This window comes from Gambusia affinis, linkage group LG06 (genome assembly GCF_019740435.1).
Source record: "Gambusia affinis linkage group LG06, SWU_Gaff_1.0, whole genome shotgun sequence".
In the NCBI taxonomy this organism is placed as follows: Eukaryota; Metazoa; Chordata; class Actinopteri; order Cyprinodontiformes; family Poeciliidae; genus Gambusia; species Gambusia affinis.
This window is the reverse complement of record NC_057873.1, coordinates 10,661,013-10,688,915: the sequence shown is the minus strand read 5'-3', so window position 1 is coordinate 10,688,915 and position 27,903 is coordinate 10,661,013. Positions and strand designations below refer to the sequence as shown.

At 39.0% G+C, this 27,903-nt stretch overlaps 1 protein-coding gene across 1 annotated transcript; it reads left to right on the top strand.

Moving 5' to 3' along the window:
• The first annotated feature begins 46 nt into the window (after nucleotides 1–46).
• On the top strand, nucleotides 47–27,687 carry LOC122832219 (large neutral amino acids transporter small subunit 4-like). The gene is made up of 14 exons (XM_044118769.1): nucleotides 47–383; nucleotides 3,069–3,284; nucleotides 8,809–9,028; nucleotides 9,108–9,163; nucleotides 9,266–9,342; nucleotides 17,009–17,101; nucleotides 17,241–17,374; nucleotides 17,998–18,209; nucleotides 22,292–22,435; nucleotides 22,736–22,862; nucleotides 23,599–23,731; nucleotides 24,088–24,161; nucleotides 24,316–24,439; nucleotides 24,529–27,687. The coding sequence occupies exons 2-14, from the start codon at nucleotides 3,125–3,127 to the stop codon at nucleotides 24,688–24,690; spliced, it is 1,716 nt and encodes a 571-aa protein (XP_043974704.1). The 5' UTR covers nucleotides 47–383; nucleotides 3,069–3,124; the 3' UTR covers nucleotides 24,691–27,687.
• Nucleotides 27,688–27,903: the final 216 nt, after the last annotated feature.

Genomic DNA, 27,903 nt, shown 5'->3' with positions numbered 1-27,903 from the left:
ATTTAAAAGTTGTTTTGGTTCGGATAATTATCCCTGCATCCAGTCATTCTCAAAAAACCGTTTCTCCACACGAAACAAAAACATTGGGAAACACCGCACAAATGTAACATGGTTGGTTGAGGGTGGTCTCTCAGCTTAGCCACGGACCAATACGAAGGCTCGGCTGTTTGTGCGGTACCGCTGCAGCTGATATAAAAACAGCAGCAATGAAAGAAGAACCAAAATTACAGAAACCAAGTGAGAGAAGAAAAGCGAACAGACATCCCCGCAGGTGACTGTCCGTCCCTGCTTAGTCTGTTTGTCAGCGAGGGACGCCTGGAGCCGCAGAGACAGGACTGAAGGAGCTGTCCCGCTTGTCCCACCCCGAGCATCCCCGCGCTCAGGTGAGGCTGTCCGCATTTACCGACTATGCTCCACGCATTCACACACACACACGCACGCACACACGCACATACACACACACACAACGGAGCCCCGACAGAAGAGTACAGGATGTCTCCTAATGCGGCTGGCTTTGAGAAAGCACAGTGTAATGAAATTAGAGGCATTTTGCGTCTTTCAGGTCACCCCTGAGTCGCTTCCTCTTCAACTCTGCTTCATGGTTACATTAAATAACGGTGCAACAGTCCGAAAACACTGTATGAACTTCAGGACTGTTACTATTTATCGGCACAGACAGCTTCCCCTTTTTGGTCCTTAACGTGGTAACTATAAGAAAAATTGTATTGCGGTAAAATTATCTCACTGTCGCCATTTTTAGTTATATAGGCTGACAGATATCTGTGACTCTGAAGTCAGACATTTTTCAGTGTTGCATTAAAGTTATTTGTTAATTGCAGAAGAAAAAGCGTATCGTGTATTTTAACATTTAGTATGTAACTATGTATAATTTAAATTGGTTGTGTTTTTCTGCCCGTGATGAACTGTCTTTGTTCCAGGAGGATGTTTTGCTCGCTGCTGTTGTTATCGCTGAACAGCTGAGCACTTTAATTGCTCTGTCAAGACGCAAAGAAATCCGGAAAAAGCTAATAAATGCTTTCACAATAAAAGCATCAAAATCCAATGACTAATTCCACGAACAATAACACGTAAATTAAAATGCATCTGATTCTTTTTAAGAGTGGTACAATTTGGCGTCTAAGTTCTACACTATATATTTGCATTCACATTTGGAAATAAGAAATGTGTGTTTCTGACATTAAAACTCCTCGGCGGAAACGCTATGATTCCGTCATAGTTAACTTCACAGAGGAAGCGATGGATGGGTGTGATGGAGGGGAGGAAGGGGGGTTATTGTGCAGATGATTTCAGTCCAGTTTAGACCAGTTTCAAGGCAGCATTTCCTTCAGCTCTATATTCTTTAATTGTTCTCACAGCGATAAAGGCTATGCCAAATGAGAGTAAAATGGCACCTTTGTTATTTTATATGTTGCTTATTATTCTCACGGGGGAGACGAAAAGTTAGTTTATGCAGAAAAGCGCGCACACACAAAGGATGTACTAATTTTCTGCTAACAAAATGCTTTGTTGAAAACTGCACTATTTTTGTTTTTAGTTATGAGCCTTACCTGTTAATGCAGTTAAACTAGTGCTCTCTTTACACCTACACACTGACTGCTGCAGCTGCCAGCATCTCCACAGCAGGGCTCGTGCACAACTACAGAGCAGTCTCGCGCCGTACCGGTTCGAACTGGCTTCACCCCGCGCTGCATTCACGTTCAGTGCAGTTTCCAGTAAACAACACGTTTTCTCTTAAAGAAAAAAAATCCCCTCCACTCAGTCGTTTTGTATTTTCTTTATCTACACATACAAGTTTCAGGCTTCGTGGATGTAATATTAAAATAAAATGCGTTCACCTTTAAAGTGGAGCGTTTTTTCATGACGGAATTACGGTACCACCTTTTTATCTAGCTGACTTCGAGAGCCGCTCTTTAACCGAGTACGGCTTCACTGATTTAAAATGAAAAAGCTAATTCTATACATGAGTATTTGAAGCGTAGGCGCTAACAGTAGCAGCCTTTTTTGTCAGTAAAAGATCTCGGTGCAATCTTTTCCCATAGGTCAAGAATGCAGCAACCGACTCACGTGCAGTAACTTCAAGCAATGACCTCAGCAGCCAATGAACGAAGAGACAATAAACTTTGCAGCCAATCAGATATTATGTGGGCGTAGCAATAAATATTTAAAGGTGGGGTTTGAGGCTTCAGTTGTTGTTCTCCACCATCATTACAGTGCTGGGAACAAAGAGTTGAACTTCGTAGTTGTGAAAAACGTCACCAGAAGGTTGTTGTTGTTCAGGCAGTTCTAAAACATGCAATATATTATTTAGTGGAAATAATCCAAGTATTTGTTCCAGAAATCTTTTGAAAGAGATCATCCTACAAATCTTGATTTATTCCTCATTCTGATCCAAAACAGTTTTCCATTAAGGCATGAAGTTAAATTTGTTAATTTAATTATTAAGAAATAGCGTACTTCATGTAAGAAGAATGTTTTAAAACTTCAATGGATAATTTCTGCACAAAGGAAGTTGGTTTGAGTTACTCTGGCTTAATGGGGGTGTCAATCTAAAATTGCATTCAATTATATATAGGAATTTGCTTATTTTAGTGACTACTTATTTCTATAATTCAGAAAAATATTGTACTCCAAACATAAAGGAGTTGATATGAGAGTGGATTAAATACAAAATAAAGGCAGATAGAGACAAAATGTGGATATGAATTTGTAAAGTGGAAAATTAATGCCATTGCTTCAATAAACTTGCTTCAAATCCCAAATAATAAATAAATTAAGTCTCTTGATTCCGGTTACTCAGCTGGTCACTAAGATTTGTTACAAATGAAGCCAAATTATATCTCTCCACTCCATAGTTATCTTTTAAGGGCAGGGGAGAAAAAATATTAAGAATGGGAATTACTGTAGCACAAACTGACAACCTAAAAAACATGGATTCACCTGGTTTTAATAAGAAAAGGGAGATCAGTTTCTCTTGTCGACATTTTGACATATTTTAATGTGATTCTGACTTATCTTCTTCTCTGTCTATTCCTCTTCTTGTCTTCAAGGCACCTGCAGCCTCCCTTAGATCAGGTCTAGTCAGTGTGCCTCCAGGCTAGCAGAAATGGCTCCAACCCTCGCTACAGCTTTCAGACGCCGCTGGTGGATGGCCGTCACGGCGGTCATTGAAAACCTGCTCTTCTCTGCTGTGCTGCTCGGCTGGTCGTCCCTTCTCATCATGCTGAAGTCTGAGGGCTTCTATTCCTACCTGTGCAAAGCTCCAGGTGTGTCTGCCTTTATCTGAGTTATCATTTCTGACCAGGGGGTTAGATCGTTGCAGATGTCTGTCTTTTTTTGTTATGTCTATTACTTTAGTATTCTGAAGTAATCAGACTAATAAATGACATCGATTTTGGCTGTTTGTGATGCTCTAGAAATCTACAGGCAGGGCCTTTTGTGAATTTTAATTGCTGCCAGCCTGTTTTCATCCTCTATCGTCCCAAAAAACACAGTCTGGATTTAATTTAGAGTTTGCAAATTATTTTTATGGATCTTCAGGGTATGCACAAAGTAACAATGAGAAAACCATCCAAACAGGCCTGTTGCAACAACCTCTGTGTTGTGCTAGCTTGATGAATTGCTGCAGGTTTGGGGGCAAACCACAACGATTTTTATGTAATTTTACCAGCAAGTATCCTGAGGTGTGACGACATCAGATTTATCAGCAAACTTATGAGCATTCTTATTATTTCACATGTTGAATTGCAACGAACTGCCTCTAAATAAGCTTAATACGAAGCTCTGAATGGTCAAACAAAACAAAGATAATTTCATTACCATTTCTTTCCGTTCCTTGCTCACTATGATCAAAGGATATGTGGTGAGCTGCTGCACTCAGGAGGCCTTTATTAGGCTTTAAAGGGGTTTTGTCTTGGTGTTTTGGTGCAAGAGGATATAAAATAAAAGCTAGTCTATCTCCATCAACGACATGATCTCTGGCTTAGCAGATTTCTTTCATCCTCCTATTGTATTTTTGTGCATTTTTCACAATTTTGCAAAGGGAGAAAGATAGAAACGCAATCTGCTGTTTGTGTGAAATAACTACATTTCTCTCACCTATCTGCATGCATTATCTGATCTTTTGTCATAGTTGTTATATTTTCAAGTACTAGCATAATATTTGATAAGAGCAGAGTTTTAAATGTTTGAAATGTGATTCAAACTATTTGCTGTGAGAAAATAGCTCTTGTTTTGCATTAAAGGAGAACATTCAGATAAGTACTTTTACATTCTGTGAACAAAGGCCTGTTTTTTGGAAGTGATGCTGTAGTTTTATACCAACTTCAGTACACAGACCTTTGTCGAGGACCATATTCTATCAATCTAACGTATAATGAGTTGAATACAAGTCTGAAAGTCCATGTGTTGTCATGTGGAGATAAAAAATACTGGCATGACTTCTTGCGATTTCATCTCAGTTACCTGCTCTAAATGCAAATGTGCATCACCGTTATTATTCTATGAGCTGTGTAACAAGCAGACCTTTGTTGATTTTACCGTTACTAATGTAACGGTAAAATCAGCAGAGCTTTACTGGAAAAGGAACCATTTGGTCCTTTCTATCCTTTACTCTCAGATGACTCTCTGACCTTCAGCTAAATTGCTTTTAGCTATTCTCCACTTCAATTTGCTGTCTGCTTTATGTGATGGCGCACTGGAAAAAACATTAAGATTTGATTAAGAAAGGAAACCATTTGAAGCCAAGAGTAGTACATTGCCTTCTGGGTATCCACTAATTAATATTTTCCAGCAAAACGTTTACTGAAAATGTTCCTTTCAGTTGGATTAGTAAAGCATTATTGCAAACCTACAAGTCTGCCTAAAATAATCAGTCAAAAACCTGCCGCTGATCCAAAACAATGTTGCTTACGTTCTCACTAAAACTAGGACAGTAGTGCACATCACCACAGTTTTAAGGTCTGTACTGGCTCCCTGTAGCTGAAAAAAGAGACCTTGAAATACTTCTTTAACTCTTTTAATACAAGTTGACTCCTCTGGTTCCTTAAATTAGATGTAAATAAGACCTGTTAAATAAAAGTTAAAATTTACAATGTTAAACTATGGTGAGCAAGTAACACTTGCAATTAGCAAGTATTACTTGCTAATTGCAATTAGTCACTCGTTCTTGTTGGTGTACAAGCTAAAATTTGCACTGCAGCACATTTAGTTGCTGTGGAAGGTAGAAAAGTAGCACCTGAATAATCCTAAGATCTTTGTATGATTGACAGATTACAGTGACTCAACCTACAAAAGTTCACATCACTCCAGTGTCTGTAGATCTGATATAATAAGAAATGTCAGAATATATGTTTGTGGGTGGTGCTACTGGCTTCTTACTAACTCATAATAACCTCCATGAATGTATAGCATGCATAATTATGGAACATATCTGCAGCTTTTTGGTTTGCCAGACACTTCCCTAGAACATTGTTTTGTCAGACTATGTAAAATCTAGCCTCGAAACCATCACTCTGCAACATTTAAGCCTTAAAATCGCTGTTTTTGGGGGAAGTCTGACTGACACAAGTGGAAGTCTAGTCTGGGATTTCTGTTGATGTAGTCAGCTGCCAACTAAAGCCCCAAGACATTTACCGCTGACCTAAATTTTCAAGTCATACGACTGCAAGACAGTTCTCAGATTTGTCTTGGAGTGAAATGATTAAAAGGATGTAAGATTCAGTCACAGAATGAGCAGAAAACAACCTGTACATATTGTGGGTTGTATTTATTTATGGTTTGTTTTCTTGTACCTCTCAGTGTGTATTTCTATTATGTAGCGTTGCGGTCTCGTTTTGTGGTTGTTCTGCTGGTGTCCTGCTTATCTGTGTCAAAGGTTAGACAGACGTGAAATGCATAACACTTTATGTTTCTAACTTGACTCATGAAGCAAGCTCTGTATCATCTCAGAGTGTCCCTCATTGCTCAAATATTCGTCATAAAAACAAGCTTTGTTAAAAAGCTTGTTTTTAACAAAGGACAAACAATGGTTAAAATGTCTGTTTCTACGTAGGCTTTCAGATAACTATCTAATAAGTCCTTCTAAATTTGCGTAATAATGACTATATCCTTGTGTACAGCACTGTTTGTCAGAACATAAGCCTGTTTCTGGGAGGTTTTCCTCCCTCTGTTGTTTATTAAAACAACCATTGTTAAGTTTATCTCTTGAACATCTCCCCTCTGACTGCGTCTCTGCCATAGCATTGTTTTAACTTTTACTGTGAGCGGTATCTCAGGGCTTTCTATTGGCACAATTTTCTAATGATTAATCCAACTGTGTTGGACGAGAGCTTGTTTGCACATGACCAAGCTGTGAAAGAAAAGGTCTTGTGAAGACACAGACTCACTGATTTTTTTTCATGGTGTTGACACGAGAGTTTGCTAAAGTTTAGCAGGTGTGTTATAAACACAGAGAGACCTTTCACTGAGGAGGATCAATTCTCCCTGGTCTTTGTGTGTGTGCGCGCGTGTGTGTGTGTGTGAGTGTGTGTGCAGGGTTCTTCCCCTATTGACTCAGGTTTGCTGCGATCATTTGATTAGTCAGCAGGCGGAGCCGCGGAGGGACAGATGCTGCTGGCTCTCTTTAGCCACAAGTCAGCACTTAATGCTCAAAAAACACTTCAGATACCAGATTTGCTGGGAGAACAAGTCATCCAGCTCATGCTGAAAGTTTCCCTTTTAAGTTTTAGAAATACCAAGCGGATACACTTAATTAAACTTTTTAGTGCTAAGATGCTATTAAATTATGAAATGTCTTATCATTTGACTCAGCAAAATCTGTTCTACCTTATGAAGGCAGTCTGCAACTCTGATTTAAAAGCAAAAGTATTCATACCCCTTCACATCTGTTTCAGACCTAAATCCAATTGAGAATTTGTTGCAAAATTTTATGAACTATATTTACAGGTGCTGTGAATCCTATCTGACCACAAGACAAGTGGCTACATTTGACTGAATATTTTGATGGATGCCACATCCTCACATTTATATCAGTCATTTTGCTGGGTTCTGATCACTGATCGCCTTGGTTCTCCTTTGGCTGTGGGCACTGAAAATCAGCCAGCCAAAATCCACCATTCTCACATCCCTCTGTGAATTTATGCATCCGCATTCAAACACTTCAGCAATTAGCCTTTCACCTACTTAAACTTTTATAAATACAAACAAGTTTTCTACTTCAGGAAGCATTTCATCTGACATCTGAGCTTCCTGTTGCTCTGAATCCACCCACAGCTCCCTTTTCCAGAGGGTTGCTGGTGTCAACATCTCCTTCCCTGTCATGTTTCACTGTGAGCTGACTCAGCAAAGACAGAAACCAACGTTATGTTCTCAGCCCGAGCACAGAGAGGAAACTCAGTTTCAGATGTGTTCTTCATTAGATAAAGTTAAGAGCTTAGTTGCTCTTGACAGCTAAGCTCGCAACTGGAATAAAATTGTCTCTAGAAAATTGTTTCCCTGCATTTGGAGGGGCTGTGATATGCAGATTCTCCATGAGGCTCTCTGACATTTTTATAGCAAGCAAGTCAAGGTGGGGGATGAGCTGTTCCCCTGTCGGCTGTGTTCCCAGCACACCATCTATCTGTTTATACCAACAGATTTTGACACACCGATAGAGCATCAGGACAGAAATAGACTCCAAATGAACTCGGTGGACTGTGTTTACCAGTGATTCAGCTGAGGGAGTGAGACAGAAAGTTCCCTCCACCATGCCAAAGTTCAGATGATGACTATTTCTGGGGGCTGTTTACCCAGGATTGAGTTTTCCCCCCTCTGGATTGTTTACTCAACCTTTAATTCATTGGTTTTTCAATCAGCTAGTCGGCTGCAAGGGACATTGGCAATACTTTAAATGTACACCATTGAAATGTCTGAAAGCTAAGATATTACCAACATGTCCTGAGAGTGTATCAGCACCAGGTAATGCTACAGTTTGGTATTTCAGCGTTAAAATGCCATGTGAAAATGAACAGTAATGCAACAAGTATTTTAAAGGTGACCTGTTATGCTTCCTTGAACAGGTAAGAATAGGTCTGTGGGCTACACAAAACAAGTTCATTACATTTTTTGCACACAACTATTTTCAGAGGAGACCTAAGTCTGCTCAGTACTCCTATTTTGAACTTTTTTCAAAATGAGCTGTTCTAGGCCGTCTTGTCACTTAAACTCCAAATAAGCTACTGCTTGCCATGCCCCCCCAACTCAACATTTACACTCACATGTGAAAATGGCTGCAAACAGATGAGCAATTATACAACCTTTCATCTTTGAGAAGCACTAATAGATCTTCCTGCACAACCAAGAAGGATCCCTGAAGTGGTTTCTGGATAGAAAGTCAACAGTATACAGTTTTCCAGCAGCCATGTATAGCGCGTGTAGTGGTAAAACTACCTGATCAAAGGTATTGGAGCTCTGCTTGGGTTGCTAGGTGACCGGCTGGTATTTCCTGGGGCTGGTAGGTAGATAGCTGGACTTTGCTTGAGTTGCTCGGTGAGGCTATGCTGGGCTGCCTGGGGTTGCTAAGTAATCGTGCAGTGGTCAATTGTGATTTAGGATTTTGGAAAGGCTCATTTTCCAGACACCAAAAAACAGTAACTGATTGCCTGGGAGTTTGTGTGTATGTGTGTGTATGTGTGCTTCTGTGTGTGTGCTTGGGTTGTTTTAGAAGCAGTTGAGATGAAAATGTAAGAATAAAAAATATGTAGCTACATTCACATGTAAAGAAAAAGTTCTTCTCTTGTTCCTTTCTTGTAGAAAACACCTCCAACTTCAACATCTCCAACTCATCCCAGTCTGGGGCTGACGGTGAGGCAGAGGAGTTCCTGCTGATGAATAACTGGCCTATCTGCAAAGACCAGGATGAGATGCTGAATCTGGCCTTCACTGTTGGCTCCTTCCTCCTGTCAGCCATTACTCTGCCTCTGGGCATTGTCATGGACAAGTATGGTCCACGTAAGCTAAGACTTCTAGGAAGGTGAGGTTGGAGAAGGAACTCCCTCTTCATTAAAAATGTCTTCTTCTTCTTATGCATAACTAAAACTTTGTGTTCCCAGTGCCTGCTTCGCCTTGTCCTGCCTCCTAATTGCTTATGGTGCCAGCGATCCTAACAGTACGTATCTTGTTGTGTTCTGTTTGGTCCTCCACGATCCCGAACATCTACATTTTATTCAGTCAAGCCAGACTTGGCTTATCTGTCCTGTTTTACTGTCAGGTCTTTCCATCCTGATCTTCTTTGCTCTGGCGATGAACGGCTTTGGAGGCATGTGTATGACCTTTACCTCTCTGACGGTAAGAGCGAGTTATATTGTCCTGTTTTAGCTAAACTTACAATAAAGTGTAATTTTCTTGTAAAGTCTTTCTTCTCTCTTATTCCACACTGAAGAGTGTTGTCATGCCAGTCTGTTAACGCTTGAATATGCTGTATTTAGTGATTGCAAATTGTTGGTATTTTTTAGTTTCCGGCCGGTTGAGCCGATTTCCTAGGGCATCTGAGTGAAATTTTGTTTATATATAGCTTTAAAAGAAATATTGGTTCATTATAGATAATAACAAATAAATGTAGACTACTAATTAGATTGAAGATGAGAAGACATTATTAGGAGTAAGGAGCAGAAATTAAAAGAAGAAGCTGAACAGGAGAGGAAGTGGAACAGGAGAGTGCATTAGTCCACTTTCAAGGAATAGGGGAGATGGAGAGGCAGATAGTTTAGACACAAGGATGAGATGAGAAGATAGATGAGGGATTGCGGTGCAGAATTGTTTAGAAAGGGAAGAGCAGATGTGTGCATAGTAGAGCAGGTCACCAATCAGCAGATATGGTGGCTGGGATGATATCATCACTCAGATTGTGCTGCATCATAGGAGATACCATGTGAGGATGGAGACAGATTCAGCCATCTTTTTTTCACTGCTGCGGTTTGAAGGCAGAAAACTCTTCATTACTATTTCATTCACAAAAGGAACACGGATTATTGTATTTTGCCAGATGCATATTGACCTTAATAGCACACAACAATATGAGAGTTACATTTAACCTAAAATCTGTGTTTGGGTTTGTGGTACATGATAGCGCTTTCCTTGAACTGTGGCAGAATGGATATTCTGTCTGTCACAACAGAATCGCACACACACTCAGAGACATACTGGCGAGGAAGATCTAAACAGGAAGCTGCAACAAGAGAATTTCTACACCCAATTCTGCTGTTATGCTGGGACTTGAATTAACACACACACACACGCACACACACACACCTGTTTCTCAGTCTGTCTTGTTCTGCCTCTCCCCCCCTCCCACTCTTAGATTTGTTTTCCTCCTCTTCCGCTTTTAGCCTCCTCCGTCTTGTCGAGGCAGGACCCACATGCAGCTGTTAAAAGCATGTCATGGGTACGCAACAGTTTGTGCATGCTGCTGTGTGTGCAGTTGTGTCTGCACAGGCTGCGGTTTACAGCTTCTCATTGGTCCTGCAAAAAGTTTTTAATTAGTTGCTTTTTTTATTTGTTTCTATTAAACATAGCCAACAGTGAGAGCTTTAACAACCTTTTCTGTTATTTATGTGAATGGATCTCCTAATCCAGCATCATCACTAGTTAGAGTTAGTCAAACTTTGCGGAAAAGTAGTCCTTCTTTCTTGAATTATTTTCTACCCTGTCTGTTATTTTTCCAATCATCTCCTCATTTCCTTATCCTCCCCTCTCTTTGGCCACATTTAGCCTCTAAGGAAAACATGGATTGTATTTGGATGGAATGACGTCCTTTTCCATTTGTGGAAAACGCAGCATGAAGCCCCTCTTTTTTTCCATTAAAAAAACTCTCAAATAAAAGCCCCTCTATGCTGGTAATGGTACACATGCAGTACATCTGTGCAGTGCGTCCACAGCAACACTTGAGGCTCTGTCTGTTACCCAGCACCAAACATATTTCATATGTATGGACCATGTGAAATGGTCACACGAGTGCTCATCTTCCTCACACCCTTCTTGATGAAGCAGAAGCTGATATGGTTCTAAGACATTCAAAGTATTTTCGAATGAGCTTCAAAGTAGAAGGAAGTGGAAGAAGTTAGTCGTCATATTAAGGATGTAAGGGTTGGATAGAGGAACCAAAGAGTTATGACGGATGTAATCTCATGAGGAATCCTTGCAGTGAGCTGACATTAGGTCAATGGAGGCATGCTGTCTGCTGTTCGTCAGCTGGTGTTTGCTAATCTTCCAGTCCACTTGGCTGCTCTTTATGATGGATGGAGTCCCGCTTAATGCGTCAGGACAGGACCGGTCAGAGCTGGTTCTGGCAGCTGAAGTTTCCACTCGATGCAGCAACAAAAAAAAAAGCCTTCTTCCTCCTTTCGTTACTGATTTTTTCCTTTCACACAGCCGTTTCCAGTTTCCTCTTTTTACTCAGTTAGTTTAAGTGACTCAGCATGTTTCTCCTTCTGTTCCTTGGTCTAATAGTCACAATGCAATCGGTTCTGCCCACTTTAGTTTTCAACACTCAGCACACAGTTTTATCCAACACCACTTCCAAAATATGCACAGGAAACCTTGTTTGCAGAACATGTTCCCAGTTTGAGACAAAGGTTAGACTAGGAAAGTGTCACTTCTGCCTGAGGAATTGTTGAAATACCCTCAATAATAATGATGGATGGTGCACATACATTTAAATGCAAGCTCACCAGGACTGAAGCAGGTAAACATTACTGACAGCTGCTTTCAGGGTGTTTTAAGACTTGTTAGTCAGGTAGACTCAGTTTGACTGGAGACCAAAATGGCAATATTTGCTACATTTTCAGCTGGTGCAGTTTGTTTTCACACTACACTGTTGAATCAAACTACCAAACCCTTTTAAAAGCCTGTTAACCTCCTCACCTGTGGTACAGCTGCACTGAGAACCACTGAAGGAAACAACACAAACAACCTCTAAAGAAGACGAAATGTTACCAAAAAAAGTGAGCGGCATCAGATTTGCAGCAGGATTTCTTTTTTTCTTTGGCAAAAACTATAAGCCATTTTTCACCCTAGCACTAGACACTCATGTATGGTTTGGTTGTATTTACCCAGAATGCCCTGCGCTATATAGTACCCTTCTTGCTTTTGGAGCGTTCTCCAGTCTGGTTAGAATTCATATATACATTCCAACTGCACTAAAGTTCACTTCAACTGAGACGTAAGTTTTTAAGTAGACCAGAGTTTGCATTTTTGGTTCACATCAGAGTTCAATGGCACGTTCACATCTTCCCAAACAAACCAGGCTTTTTTGACAAAAGACCCACAGTTTGATTAAAGTGTAGAGTTGTTTAAAAAGCCAATATAAACAGAACGAAAATATTTTTAAAGTATAAAAAGAGCTGTTTTAAGCTACCCAAGTTATCATACACTTTTGCACGCAGTGCTGCAAACACAGATATTTAAGCTGCTCCTTTCGCCTGCAGCAACTCAGCTGAACAATGATGGCTGACAAAACACAGAGCTGGTGCTAAAGTTTCAAAACTCCTTTATGTGCAGTATGTACAGAGAAGAGCCTTAATGACAGTTGACAAGGAAAAAGCAAACACGTTGGTCGGAGGTCGTTTGCCTGTAAGGCAAATGAATAGGAAAATCTATAGGATGTTGATAAGCCTTTATAAAAGCCAAAACACAAAGTGGAGGCTGAGAAGCACTGCAATTTTGGCAAAGCATTGAAAAAACCAACACATTTAAGAAGCTTGGTTAAGCAAAATAGTAGATTCCCTGCATTGGATCTACTTATTGGAAAGCAAAGAAACTACCGTACTCTCTCAAGAAGAAATAGCAAAGACCATCCCTGATGTATCTGTGCAGAAGAACATCCCAAACCTATTATTTGTGTTGTAGCACAGGTTAAAAAACTAATAGAGGCGTTAATATTTTTTACTAAAGTCTCAAAGTGACAAATCAGAAAAGAGCAGCTGAGGTAAAAGAAGGGACAAAATCTCCAAAACAAACACTTTAAAAGACTGATCAGGAGTCACATGGTGTACTTTGAAGGCTGAGAAACATAGAAAACACATTCCTTTGATGATTATAAGTCACCAACACAAGCCCCTGTTTTCTTCTGGAAAATCTAGTAGGAATTCACAACATGAAAAACACCTTGAGACTAAGATAGCCTTAGGGACAGACGATGGTGATTCAAAATTAATGATCTTAACTCAGACTGTGTGTCATACTAAGATTGCTCTGATTCTAGATCATCTAGTAATTTTAACCTTCAGTGCAAAGAGTTGCCTCATGTCTTCAACTGTGATAACATCCTCAAACAGCTGCAGACTGAAACATTAAACTTTACTGTACCCTGCTAGTTTTGCATTCTTGTTCTATCAAAGCTGTAATATTCAGTAACATGGATATAAAATAAAATAAAAGCTTAAGCTTGGGTGATGCCTACTATCAACAATAACCTGCAGTGTATTCAATTCAATTCAAAATTAAAATACTTTATTAATAACAAAGGGAAATTAAATATAAGTATGAAGACATTTCAAGACGAAATTTTAATTGTCTCTATTTTTCTTATTTTTATGGTTTTTCTAGATTTGGGAGTTATTAAATGCTTTAGCTTTTTCCCAAGTGAAACCCTGTTGTAATCTACAGTTCTGATCAATTTATGTCCACTTATGTGACATATTACATTAATTTGGGGCTTTTAATTCTTTTTGTCAAAGAGACCAACGATCTCTTTGTCTTACTTTATCAGAGTTTACTACCAAAGTCACTTTGCTGAAAATTTCTACTGAGCTTAACTTTGGATCCATCTTAGTCCATAAAGCTGAATTTCTATCATATTGTTTCACATATTCTGACTCTGGTTTTTAATGGGCTTGGGCCTTGAAGGTTACTTGGTTGTTGCTTTTGTACTTTCTAATTAATTTCCATTCATCTGAAAGTGACTGAGATGGTTTAAACTTGAATAAAACTTTGTGTTTCAACAGAAAAATGAAGAAACACACATCAAAACAGATTTTGGATTGGATTAAAGAGGGTAACATTAAAGCTCCTGCTCAGCCCTATTAAGTACTTATTTATTGCCAGGAAAAGTGATCAAACATTGAGCTATAATGATGCCAGAAGCTTGTTGATGCCTCAAGAGACTTTAGTGGGGGTATACTCTCATATTGGAGTTTGTGTATTGAATTTTGAACCTTTGTGGATGAAAAATAATCTGCAATAAATTCAGCCTCATGCACCTAAATTTAAAATTCACAGAATTGTCACGTAACTTTTTCATCTTGAAAAAGGAGCAGACTGAGTCATTAAATTTATTGAAAAATTGTACAATTGAATAACAGCATGGAGTCTAAATGTAAGCACATTTAAAAAAGTAATTTTTTACTTTCATTTTAGGGAATGACAGTAATGTTAGTCAGCTGATGGAGCGTGTACAGAATCAGTCATATCTCATCTCAGTACTCGTTTCTTCTGTTCTGGGACTGTTCCTGTTAAAGTTACGGCTGTATGCGTTGTGGTTTGAACCCACAGCTGTTTCTTTGTTCCTTCATGTGTAACACTTACAGACCACTGACTGCCTGACTGATCTGGTTTGTTTTCCTCCAGCTAGAAAAACACTTTAATCTTTATCTCATCAGGTGAGCAGCTGCTCCTCCCAGCTACATGCTCACTCACACTTCACATCACGACTGCATCCATTAATCCAGACTGCATCTTTTGTGAGCAGCAGCCCAGACTGGATTGTCACATGTTTTTGGAAAACACTGGTTTTCACTGTGACTTAAACTCTTAATAACCCTGAGAAAATCTCAGAGTGACATAAAAACAGGCCTGTGCTTCTCTGTGTGTATAGTAGGATAGAGTATGTAAACATTGTAATCAAGAGTAGCATTACTTTACCTAGTTTTATTCAAGTAAACGTAAAAAGTAGCCGTCCAAGAAGTTACTCAAGTACTGAGTAGCTGATGAAAACATTAATCATTTATTATTTAAAACTTGCATCAGATGGACCAACATGTTAAATTATGTGGAAATTTTGGTATTTTAAAAACCAAAATGAAAGTAATTCATATAAATAACATGATTACAAAATAAACAAGAATGAAAAATTTTTTCCGACTCAATTTTGTTCATTGTGTGTCATTGCTTGGTGAATTTATGGTTAAAACAAACTTGTTTGTTCAGCAAAGTTAGTTGCAGTTGCCAGAGTATCCAGAAATTTTACTAGAGTAAAATTAAATAGTACAGTGTAGTAAAAATATTCCTAAAAGCACATATTTTTCAAGCATGTTGATGGTGCAAGGGTAAAGGATGTGCGACTTCTTAGTCCTCAACATGGCCGCCTCAGTTCAATTACCTCTGCTGCACAACCCGCTTTTCTGTCTGACAACTAGAGGTCAAAAAAGACTTCTAGAGCTGATAAAATGTTCTATTCTTTTAAAAAAGTAATTTTTAAAAAATGGCATACAGATCACATTTGGACAAAAAAAGCAGCTTTGGGTCAGAACGTAGGTTAGCCATCTTACCTCATCTCTCCCTTTATGGTTTTCAAATTAGACTTATTTGGTTCTGTACTGCTGCAGAGAAGGTAGAACGTTTTTAATTTGCTTTGAATTGTGAGGCCTATGTTCACTTTATGCTCCAGTTAGTCCAAAGGATGACATCTGTCTGGGCTGAGCAGGTTTAGGAAGCTGGTTACTTTAGACACCTGCGGTGAACATTTTATCTGGATGGATAAATCATGACAAGTTAGAGAAGAATGAAAAACTATACGTGACCCACAATACTGCCTTTAACAATCAGCCTCATCTGTTTCACTGCTGCTGAGTTCTGTAGCTTCTAGAACAAAAGTACAACAATGAAGAAGGTTTAAGGCTGACATACATCACAGAGATGATTAACCACTCAGACATGTATTCACTCCTCTGTGCTTTTGACTTCCTGAAGAGCACTGCTTACTGTTTCGTCTGGTTGAGAACATGGTGTCCTCTTTTTGAGCTGTGCATGACTTAATGCAACCCCAGCCTTTTTTCTTCACTCCACTGCTGCAAACACCACAACACAGATGGTGTGATATTCATCCAGTTCAATTCACTACTGAACAGCTTTATCAGAAATCTGTGGGATTTAACATCGTCTGCCAACATGTGTGTATTTTACCACATTCTTTTCCAGTCAGTAACCTTTTGTTGGTTGACAGAGATTGGTGTAGAGCCTCCAGAGCTGTTTGAAGCACAAGCTAAAATCTGATTTTAGATAAGGAAATCCAATAGATATAATTTTGTGTATCAGCTTGAAAGCATTACTCCTGCAAAGTAAAACTTTCAGCTCACATTCAGTACACTGTAGCAATCATTCTGCTTCAACTTTTTCACCATTTGGTCTCAGTACAATCACACAAATCAATACAACGTTTCATGAAAATTTCTTGTGATTAAACACAACAAAATGGGGCTCAATTGTGAAACAGAAGGAAAGTTATACAAATTGTAGCAAATAGTAAAATATGAAAAGTTTGATGTGTATTTGTATCCAGAGTGATTTATTAAGAAGTGCCTTAAATAATCAGCAGCTTCATTAAGACTTAAAGAAAATAGTAGACAAGAAAGAGGGAAGTCTTTTCCAGTCAGTAAAAGACCGACTGGTTGCAACTCAGGATACAGTAAACATGTGGAAGAGGATTCTCCGGGGAGATGAGACAGAAATGACTAATAAACATCAAGGAAAATGCACAAAATAGCATTGTTTGCTCTTTGGTATTAAAAAAATCAACAACTATCTAGTTTCCTCCAGAGCATTTTTTGCGTTTTATGTTGATGCTGGAACCATTTTCTTGTGGAATCACATAACCTTATTTATGCTTGTTAACTTCCAGTTTAACTTTAAATTAATAATAGAAGTGATGCACTAAGATCCTGTCAGATTCCTTCTAACCCTGAAAATCTGACTAGGAGAGAAATATGACCATGACAAATAGGTGCATTTTTTTTTTTAGCTTCCCAACATGTTTGGAGACCTGAGGTCAACCTTCATCGCCCTGATGATCGGATCCTATGCTTCCTCTGCCGTCACGTTTCCTGGCATCAAGGTAAATCCTCAAACTTCACGCTATTCTTGATTTGGTCCAGTTTGTTCAGCCATTATTTCTTTCCTAAAAGACAGGAAAAGATGGGTTATTGATTTTTCATTATGATGTTTTTGTTTGGCTTCTGTCTGTCTGCCTCCAGGTGATTTATGATCTAGATGCATCCTTCATCTCTATCCTGGTGGTTTGGGCCGGCTGCGCTGGCCTCGTCTTCCTCAACTGTTTCATCAACTGGCCTCTCGAGCCTTTCCCAGGACCAGAGGACATGGACTTTACGTAAGACCAAAAGACATGCTCACTCTGTAAATACTTTCTGTAAAATACAATTTTTCTTTCCTTATATGAATTTTTTTGTACAGTTTTTGAATAATTGCTGCTCTGAGGGTGTTGTTCTTTCAGTTACTAAATTATTCGTCAATTATTTCAATAATCAATTAATCACAATTAAGCATTGCAGCTCTAGTCAGATTCGCTCAGAACTAATTTTAAAAAATCCATATAATTTTTGTTATTCCCCTCCTTGTGTTGATTTGTTTTATAAAGTCCCATTAAAATACGCAGTAGTTTGTTGTCATTACAAAACAAGGCATTGATACTTTAGCCTTTAAATACACACATAGCAGATTGCATAGATATGCCAGCTCACTTCAATGTGGTAAATCCTCTTGTAAAGCAGCAGAACCCACTGAGCCCTAAAGGGGAAAGAACCTAAAGCCAGAAGATTGGCAGGATTTGCTCTCTTTCATACGGTTCTTTAAGGGTGTTTTCTCTCTTTTCTCTGTTCGCTCAGATTTTCTTCTTACTTTTATATTTTTTCAGCTGTCATGTTGCATGTTTGCAAGATATATGGGCTCACAAAGAACCTTCTGTGTCTCTTACCCATTCATGTATCCCTTTAGGGTAAAGATCAAATTCAGCTGGCTGGGCTTTGATCACAAGATCACTGGGAAGCAGTTTTACCGGCAGGTGACCACGGTGGGCCGCCGACTCAGTGTGGGCAATGCAATAAAGCAGCCGCAGCAGCCGTCCACAGATCTGTCAGCGCAGGACGCCAGCAAACTGTGCCTGTCCACCGTAGACCTGGAGGTGAACTGCAAGGGCAGCGAAGAGTGTAAGTCACAGAAGGAACACTTTGAAATTCTGCAATGGTGCAGATCGGACTGAAGCTGGTAGTAAAAAGTAAGAGGTAACCAATTTCTGAAGGTGTGGTAAAATCAAGGCCATGCCATGAAAGGGGATTTCTGTCTCAGCTTCTCTTTTTTGGCTTTATTCCCATCTGATCTGAACAAGCTGATATTAACTGCATGCTTATTTGAGAGGGAGCCAGAATCCCAAAATAAAACTGATAACATGTGCCTAAATGATTTGGTACCAAATAGCATCATCCACAATTATTTTTGCGTCAGCTAAACATGTACATGTGAGCATCTTGGGTATTAGGTTGCTGGATAAGCCATGAAGGAAATGATTCATGACTTTGAAGTTCTTAGAATGAAATATCCCTTTAAGCTAATTTTAACTCAACATTTTAACCCAAACAAGCTAGTGGCAACCAAATAATTAGGCATGTAGTCATATCCAGATATAAATGCACATGGCATAATGACTGAAAGAACATCAAGCTTTTTCCAGCTAGAGTGAAGCTTCGCTGAAGGCATTTATGTGGCACACTGTCAGTCAGCTGGCTGAAAGAAAGCTGTTACATTTTTCCCTTGATAAAAAAGGACGAATTCAGTTGTTTGTAATAATTGAGGTCCAGAAGAACAGACTAAAATAGCGCCACTTGTTAGCCTTAATAAGGTAACACTGCTTATAAACCACAGTTAGCAAGTTTGTTAGCCAGTTGGCTGCAAGCTAGCTACCCTGATTGTGGACTGATTAACCAGCTTCCATGTTGTATAGTGTCACTCTTTAAAGAGCCAAAATAAACACAACTAATTATAGTGGGTATTATTATTATATTTTTTTGTACAAGTTTTTGCTCAATATAAGTAATAAAAATGTGAACTTGAACTGATGTAACAGCTGGAGCTAATAGCCAAAATAGTTAATATCAGTTGGAATAATTGTTCCTTTTCTCTTTCTAAAAAAATCAATTAGATAATGTTGTAGAATATTATTTTCAATTTAGTTTTTTTTTTTCTGTGAGAATATCTGTCCATGCCTGATTAGCAGCTAGTTGCTGAACACACTTTAGCACTCAGTCTTTTAGTGATAGAAACTGTAGATTAAACTGATGCATAAAAGAAAAATAATGGGACAATAATGGGTTAGCCAAGCCAGCAACCATTTCATGCATTCTTTTTATGTAAAGAATGTGTAAAAACACCTGTATGGTCTTCAGATTTTTAGTTATAAAAGCCCTGCATAATAAACAGAAAGACTTGGCCTATGCAGCAGTTACAGAAGAAACCTTTGCACCACTTTCACACTACATCGACCCCTGTCACCTCTGTCAACCCTGTGCCTCCAGGCCTCTCTTGGGCCTCTAAATTCTTCCTCAGGGTCAGGTTCTCCCAGCGGTAGGCTGGTGGGTTCCCTCTTGATCCTTTTGATACCAAATAGACCGTAGAACCAGTTCCGACTAATTTCTAGGAAAGTCACTCAGCAGGGCTTGGCGCTCTGGCAGGGAGCTCCAGAAAGACATTGTTTGGGGTTAACTGGTTCAAACATGTGTGCACTTCATATTTATGTCTGCATACCCTATTGAGAGCAGCTGTCTAAAACTGTACAGTCAATGTCAATTTTGTTTATATAGCACTTTATAAGTTCCAAAGCGTTTTACAAGGAACAATATAGGTAGCAAAGGATAGACAAGAAAGGAATAAAAGACATTAAATCCAGAAGGAAGTTCTAAGAACAAAATCTGGTTGCATTTGAAAGCCAGTGAGAAATTGGTCTTCAAGAGTTTCTCGAACTGATTGATTCTCTTAATGGAAATAATGTGGCGAAGAAACTTGACCTTCTCCTGGCTTAGCTAGTTATTAATCAGTTTCTGGCATTATCTAAAAATGGCTCATAATATGTTTGTAACAGTCATAAATTATGTGGATGTAATAACAAACTCTCTGTTAGAGACCAGCATGTACTAGTTTGGCATGTAAACCCCACTCTCTGGAAATAAGACAGGACCTATTTTATCTGTGGCTGATTGATATTCAGAAACAAACAAACTTTTTTTGTGTTTCTAAAAGCACAGCTGCAATGGAAACCTGCAACAAATTTGTCCTAGGTTGCTCATTCTTTGCCCTATGCCGTGGTTAATGGACCGTGATCAGATGCTAATAATTCATGGATAGAAGGGTTTGGAAAACATCCCAATTCCTTGTGGCCATGACCAAACATTTCCAGTGATTAGCCCGACGTGGGTATCTGTTGATCAAGGCAATAAAACCACCTGGTCCATCTGTGGACTCACCACTAATTGGATGTTGTTGTACTTCACCATATGGACAGAAGTGTCCATTTTCCATTTATATTCACAAGCTTCATTAATGATCAACTCTGCTTTTCTTTGGATCCCCCTGCTCCTAATTCAGGTTAAGAAGTGTCACCATGGCACCTGAAGGCAACAGAAATATTTAGATGACAATTTCTACTGCAAAATTATTCACAATCTTCGAATAATTTCAATGTTCTATTTGCTACATTGAAATAGAAAACTTCAATGTTTTTTACTGGGATTTTATATAACAGGCCGAAACAAAGAGGAGGAAACGAGACATAAATCTTTGAACATCTCACAAAGCATTGTTTAATCCATGTAGAGCACCGTCCATCTTAACCAGTAGGCCACTGGGATTGTAAGGAAAGTAGCCAAGATGCTGGTGTTAACTCTGTAATAGAGCAACAGGTCAGGTGTGAGAGTCTGATGACAGGACAACCAGACCTTTGGAAAACTATCACTGTTTACCAAGTAATTGAATATCTCTAATGGTATAAATAAAGTTGATTTATTGATTTTACTCTACTCTAGCTGGCCTTATTGGAAGAATTACAATAAGGACACTATAAAATGTTCAGTTTACTGCTAAAGAATTGACTGGTCAAATGAAACCAAGCATAAACATTTTGGCCTGCATGCAAAATATATAGACATAAACCAGGAAAGAATAAAAAGTGGTTGTAATATGCATTAATTTAAAGTGTCTGAACTCAACACCACACTTTTCAGATTTTTAGTTGTGGAAATTTTGAAAACCATCTGTTTCCTACCAACTGACAGTTGTCCACCAAATATGCTAAAATTATCCCGATAATCTTTGAGTTTTTCACATTTTGTCACTTTACAACCTCAGACTTCAATACAATTTAAGATTATCGAGAATTGAAAACCTTTTCAAGACAGATGCACTTGAAAATAAGCAACTGGAGCAGTCTTATATAATCAAATCAGTGCAGAGAACCAAAAGACAGGCATGCTTGTACTTGTCTGCAAGGTACATTGTGATTTCCTGCGGCTGAAATATTAGACACAGTACTCATGAAGCATGGGTTGATGAGTGTACACTTGTAGTTCGTTCAAACTTACTATAAGCTATGTATCCATTTTTAAAACATGCCAGCAAAATCTAAAATGTTGTAGCAGCTGCAATCTGATTCATTCAGTGGGAACCAAAATAAAGAAAATATGAATGTTAAATAAAAGCCTAATATTAGATTAAAAACAAAGTTGTTTACGTGCATAATTAAAATGTGTCACTGGGCGATACTAGACAAATCTCTACAAGCCCAACCACTGTTTCATTGAACTTATAGGAAGTTAAATGAAACCCTTTGAATCATCATCTGTTCCTCTAAGCAGAGCCACATTCTGACCTCAGTTCTCACATAATGCTCAGTTAAAGCCCATTAGCAGCTTGTTGCTGTTGAGGTGATCAGAAGATAATGTGGGAGATTACAGGATACCATCAGCAAGTGGTATCCTGCTGCTGAATAAGATAAAATCAAGTTTGGCTGCTATAAGATTTGCCCTGGGGAGTGTTGCATAACTGAATCACTGAGTAATTTATAGAGATCAGAGTTGCATTTGGTGCACTGAGGGAAAATTCTAAAATCTCTCCAAATAAATACGCACCGTGAGCACCTGCACTCACCACAACCAGTCAAACATCACACTTTTTATTATGTTTCATATCTTTTTGATCACCCATGTAAAGCATTTTATTAAATCTCGCCTCATTTCCTCTGCAGCCCAGTCTTTCATGAGGAGCATCTTCAGTCCCATCTTCTTGCTGAGCCTCATCACCATGTGCGTCACACAGCTAAGACTCATCTTCTACATGGGAGCCATGAACACTATCCTGGAGTCCCTTACCGAGGGAGACCTGAGCACAGGTGTGTGTAACCACCCATAAGCTGCACATAAAAATGCAGAAGCTGCTTTGTGTGTCTTTTATCTTTAACCTCTGAACGTCCCTGTCATGCCTGCTTCCTGCTGCTGTTACAGTGGAGAGGATGCAAGTGGGTAAGAACTCTGAGGCCCGGTTAACCACCTCCATTCATCCCCTCCTCCACTGTCTGTCCTCCTCGGCTGTCTTTGCTGTCCATCATGCATCATTTTTCTGTTGTGATCAATTACTGTGATCTGGCCTGAAAGAATAATAAGTAAATGTGTTTTTGCTGTGTGTTCCTTAGTGAGTGTCTACACCTCAATCTTTGGCGTGCTCCAGCTCCTGTGTTTGGTCACCTCTCCTGTGATTGGCTACGTCATGGACTGGAAGCTCAAAGACTGTGAGGATGAGAACGACAAGACTGTCAAAAGGTGAGAGCGCCACAAGTTCTGAGAGTTTCAGAACCAACAGCTGGAAAACAGGCTAAAACATAGCAGGGCTGCACCTAACAGTTATATTAGTAATTAATTATTCTACCAATTAGTCAGACAATTAATCAGATAAAAAAAAATTCCCACAGACTTTCAATTTTTCATCTAACTACTTAAGCTTTTTTTTTTTTTTTTTTTTTTTTTTTTACAATATTATAAATGTATAAAAATACAATTCAATAATTCAGTTCTTTTTTAAAAAATAATAAAATAAACATTTTACCAGCTGAAATGCATTAAAATAGAATTACTTCAGTGTATGCTTGAACACTTGTAATAAAGGATGACCTGGAGCTAAAAAAAATTGGGCTGATATTTTGACAATTTTTTGATCAAACCAATTAATAGTTGAATAGAAAAGGTGCCTAATAGGAGATTTTTGTACAAATTTTTTTCTACAAACCAAGTGAAGCTAGAAGTGACTTGAGCAGTTTTGGGTGGAACACATTAACAAACTAAAAAGTTTTTTTAATTCAAAATGTATATATTTTGTATAGTTTTGGATTAATTACTCCTCTGGATATGTTGCTCTTTCAGCAAGGTTTGCCAAGTTAGCGATTAGTCGATTATTAAATTAGTGGATTATTTCAATAAACCATTAATCCGATTAAATGTTTCCACCCTAAAACATATTTTATTTCATTTTCTGATTTTTTTTTTTTCCACCTCTAATCAGTGAGCCCGGCCAGCCCCGGCGCCCAACCAAAAAGATTCAGAAGATCATCAATGCAACCAGAGCTTTCATCTTCACCAACCTGCTGCTGGTTGGCTTCGGGGCCACATGTCTCATACCAAACCTCCCGCTTCAGGTGTGAAACTGCGTGTGTGCGTGTGTGTGTGTGTGTGTGTGTGTGTTGCTGCTCTGCAGTGTTATAGATATTTGGGCATTCACATTTCCAAACATGTGCCTCTGTTGTTCCATGGTAGGGTAACACTGCAGATACAGGCAGTTCTCTCAACCTTAGCTGCACAACACTGAAGCAAAATATGTTTCTTGGTATTTTACTGACACCTACTGGACAAAATTAAAATTACTTCTTATTTATCCAGTTGGTTCTGAATGGCCTTTATCAAAGATGAAAGCCAGCTGGTGCTAAATATAGACCTGCTGTGCTGTAAAATTATTGTTAAAGGACAACATGTCTATTTTCTCTTTTCTTTACAGATTCTGTCCTTCGTCCTGCACACAATAGTGAGAGGCTTCATCCACTCTGCTGTTGGAGGCCTATATGCTGCTGTGTAAGTGTGGGGCATGTTTAAAAGATGACTGCAGCAAAAAAGGGGCTATAAAGGGATATAAAAACCTTTTTATATTTCTGAAATTTTATGAGGTAGACCAACTCAAATTATCATTTCAGTCCAAATATGCTCACATTCTGTGTGTCCTCTGCAGGTACCCATCCTCTCAGTTTGGCAGCTTGACAGGCATGCAGTCCCTGATCAGCGCTCTGTTCGCTCTGCTGCAGCAGCCTCTCTTCATGGCCATGGTGGGACCCCTGGAGGGAGACCCTCTATGGGTAAGACACACACACTGAGACACCAGCATGACAGAGTATAGTTCCTTGTTCTGCATCACTGTTTATCACTCTGTCTGTCTAATGCTCAGGTGAACGTGGGCCTGCTGGTGCTGAGCATGCTGGGATTCTGCCTGCCCTTCTACCTCCTGTGCCACAGCCGCCACCTCCAGCGCCTACGAGATGAGCACAACGACGACCCCAAGGTCTACATTAAGATGAACAACGGCAGCGCACCGGAGGCCACCGTGTAGAAGGGATGAAGACATTTTTGTTTTTTTAGAAATAAACAAGCTAAGGCACAGAGAGGAGGATGACCGTGTGGCGAACCTGTACACAGACACATATATCGAACTGTTGATTCTGCACGCGTGAACACTGTGATGACTAGTTTCACTTTCTGTGATGCTCTGTGAAAAAGCCAACACAAACTCAAACACTGCGGGGAGATGCGGGGAGTTCCTCCAATCATGATCCAGTACTGACTAAAAAGGGAGAGAAAAGACAGTTCGCGTCTCCCCTAATCACTCCTCCTTCTTCTCACTCCTGCCATTCTGTATTCAGAAGCACAGAAAATGGCAGCTGACTGCAATCAACAGTGTGAATCTGAATTTAACCAGCAGGGGGCAGTGGTGCTGCATTCCTGCTCACTTACTCAGCTTTTTTTGAGTAACACACACATACACACCCACACACACACAAAGAAATTTGAGCAGCGTTCTCTGGGTTGTCATCTCCACTTCCTCCTGTTGGGATCAGCAGAAACCCACAATGCAACAGCTTTGAGATCAGTGCACAACACACTGAGAAGTCACTGAGGAAACACAGCAGCCCCTGTGTTTGTGCTATATTGTCGGTGCATGATCCCAGTGAGAGTTTTGATCCTTTGTTTATGTCTTACTCAGGCTCCTGAGCAGGAAAACAGATCTATACACAGCTTGTGTCTGACAAACTTGTCAGACCTTGTGTAAGTTTAGATAAGGGTCTCTGTGTGACGTTCAATCATGATCCAATAATATGAAGGATTGTTTAGTGCAGATAGACAGCAGATTTTTTTAAACATCGGAGTAGTGTCCATACACAATGAAATCATAATATTTGTTCATCTTAGCAATAAGTATTTCAGTGCACTGGTGGGCTCTGGATATTCATCCAAATATACGTGTTCATTTCAACAAGTCTATTCCTACACTGTGGACGGTGCTAGTTAGAATACCAGAAATGTGTTTGCGTTTCACGATACAGCTGAGGTGGTCATACTGCAAACAAACAAATCAAATATCCATTTTTTTTCCTTCACAGGTTGATTTCCAAAGAGTTGGTGTAGCTATAGTTTCATGTAGCGTTTGCTTTCTGTTTCGTATGCCTTTCATGGTGATTTCACAACGTAAAACCTGATGTTCAGCACCAGCAGCTCAGGGAAGCTTGACTCTTTGTCATAAACCTGGGAACAGCAGTTTGCTTGATGGTAACTAGGCATGGGCTGGTATGAGATTCTCATAGTGTGGTAACTTAAGACAATTTCACAGTATTTGCACAAATATTTAGCACAAAACTGTATTATGTGGCCAAAATTGGTAGTATGTTGAGTACACAACCACAACATTTAGTTTTTATGTTAGGATATTATAATGTTGTTTTATCTTTCTGCTTTTAAAAGACAAGTATAAGAGCTGATAGTTCAGCTATCAGCTCTGGTAGCTAGCCTGCAGTCTGCTTCTGCACACTCGTAGCTCTTCAACTAGATTTAAAACAGCATTACCTTAATAAGAATGATGGGTGGTGCTTCTTTAGTGAGTGTCTTCTCATTACAAGTACTTAAATAAATATTGTGAATTACTTTCACTGTTTTAAAACCTTTGTAATAGCAAAAGGGCCTCTGCCTAAACGAGAAAACCATAATGATTCATTGTTCTCAGAGAAAAAAGCGGAATGTAATAAGCTTCAACACAGACAAGAAAGACTTTTTGTCTTTTAGAGAGACAAATAAAACAGAAGCATGGAGTGCTGAATATTATTCAGTCTGCTGACTGTAAATGCCACACAGTGAAGCTTGTCATAAGGTGAATCCAGGCAGGATGACTCTCTCTCCTTCCATCTGTAAAACTGTCTGATAATCACTTTCAGCTGCCCCTGTCTGCACATGCAACGTAAATTGTTTACAGGTGCCCGAACTGAGAGATGACACTCTGCTGCCTTCACGTACTCCCAGCGACAGACTTTCAGTGAGGATTAAAAAAAGCACATAATGCACTTTAAAATGTATAAAATGGACCTTATTTGCATATTCCTGCACAGCTTGTTGTTGCTGTTTCTAACACACGATTCCTTAATGGTGGTGCACAGTGGAAAGAATGTAGACCCAGGGCTTTTGGATGTAGATTTGTTAATGCTGTGGAAGCTAAAAGATGTTTTTTTATTTTTTTATAATCAGAAAAAAAGAGAGGCGTTGCTTCACATTTGGCCTTTATTCACACAGAAGGTCCAGCAGAGTCTTGTCTCTCAGTTCACAATCCATTCTTTTTAGATAGAATGTACTCTTATTTTGCTAAAAGAATTGCCCAATTATTTAAAAGAAATCAGACATTTTAAATTGAAATACACAGTTTGTCCCTCACTCAAATCTAATTTTGATAACACTTCCTCTCCTTCCTTAAATAATTTGGGATTGTTATGAAAAAGAAGCTAGAAGGCAGGAATTTGGGTTAAAGTGTTCTGTTTCTGAGTTCCTGGTATTATATCAGCAGGATTTATAGGAAAGTTGTCTAGCATTGCTAACCAATGTGAGACATGAGCCTGTACTGAACAAGCGATGAGAAAATGGGAACGAACTCACTGACTTCTTTAGATTACGCACCTCGTCCCCACCGAACCCTGAGCCCTAAAGCGATTTTGTGTATTCTTGTTTGTTTTAGTGGATTGTTTTGTTTCCTAATAATGAATTTTGGGTGTTAGCTTTTAACAGTTATGTATGTGTGATGCGTAATAGTGGGGATATAAGAGGAAAAAAACATATACCATTTTTTCTCCACTTGACATTTTGAATTATTTTCCTATCGTGTCTAACTGTCGTTACTTTTTTCCCATTCTGAGTTTACAGGTTTGTGCATTTCCATGATATTTTACCTTGTATGACTTATTTTTGTCTTTTACACAGTATAACTATTGTCAGTGACTTTTCAAAATATGTTCTTTCAACTGAAAGAAAAGCAAAGTGTGAATATATAAAATTAAATAAACAATCATTTGTATATTTGTCTCCTGTTTTTAATGGCACAAAAAACAGGAGTGTTTGAGTGTTTTTCTAAATCCTTTTGTACTGATTTAGAAAAGGAGAGACAATACTTTTCTAAATCACTAGGTGTCAGACTTCCATGTTAAAGGTAATATTTAGACAGCATTGTTATGTTTGTACAGCTGGGCTGCAAAAAAATAAATAAAAAATTGACCCAAATTCTTTTCTTACA

Bases quoted from the DNA above. Each gene is read 5' to 3' on its own strand.
- LOC122832219 (XM_044118769.1), top strand. From the start codon at position 3,125: ATGGCTCCAACCCTCGCTACAGCTTTCAGACGCCGCTGGTGGATGGCC. The intron at 3,285-8,808 runs GTGTGTCTGCCT...CCTTTCTTGTAG, and splicing joins CTACCTGTGCAAAGCTCCAG to AAAACACCTCCAACTTCAAC. The intron at 17,375-17,997 runs GTAAGACCAAAA...GTATCCCTTTAG, and splicing joins CCAGAGGACATGGACTTTAC to GGTAAAGATCAAATTCAGCT.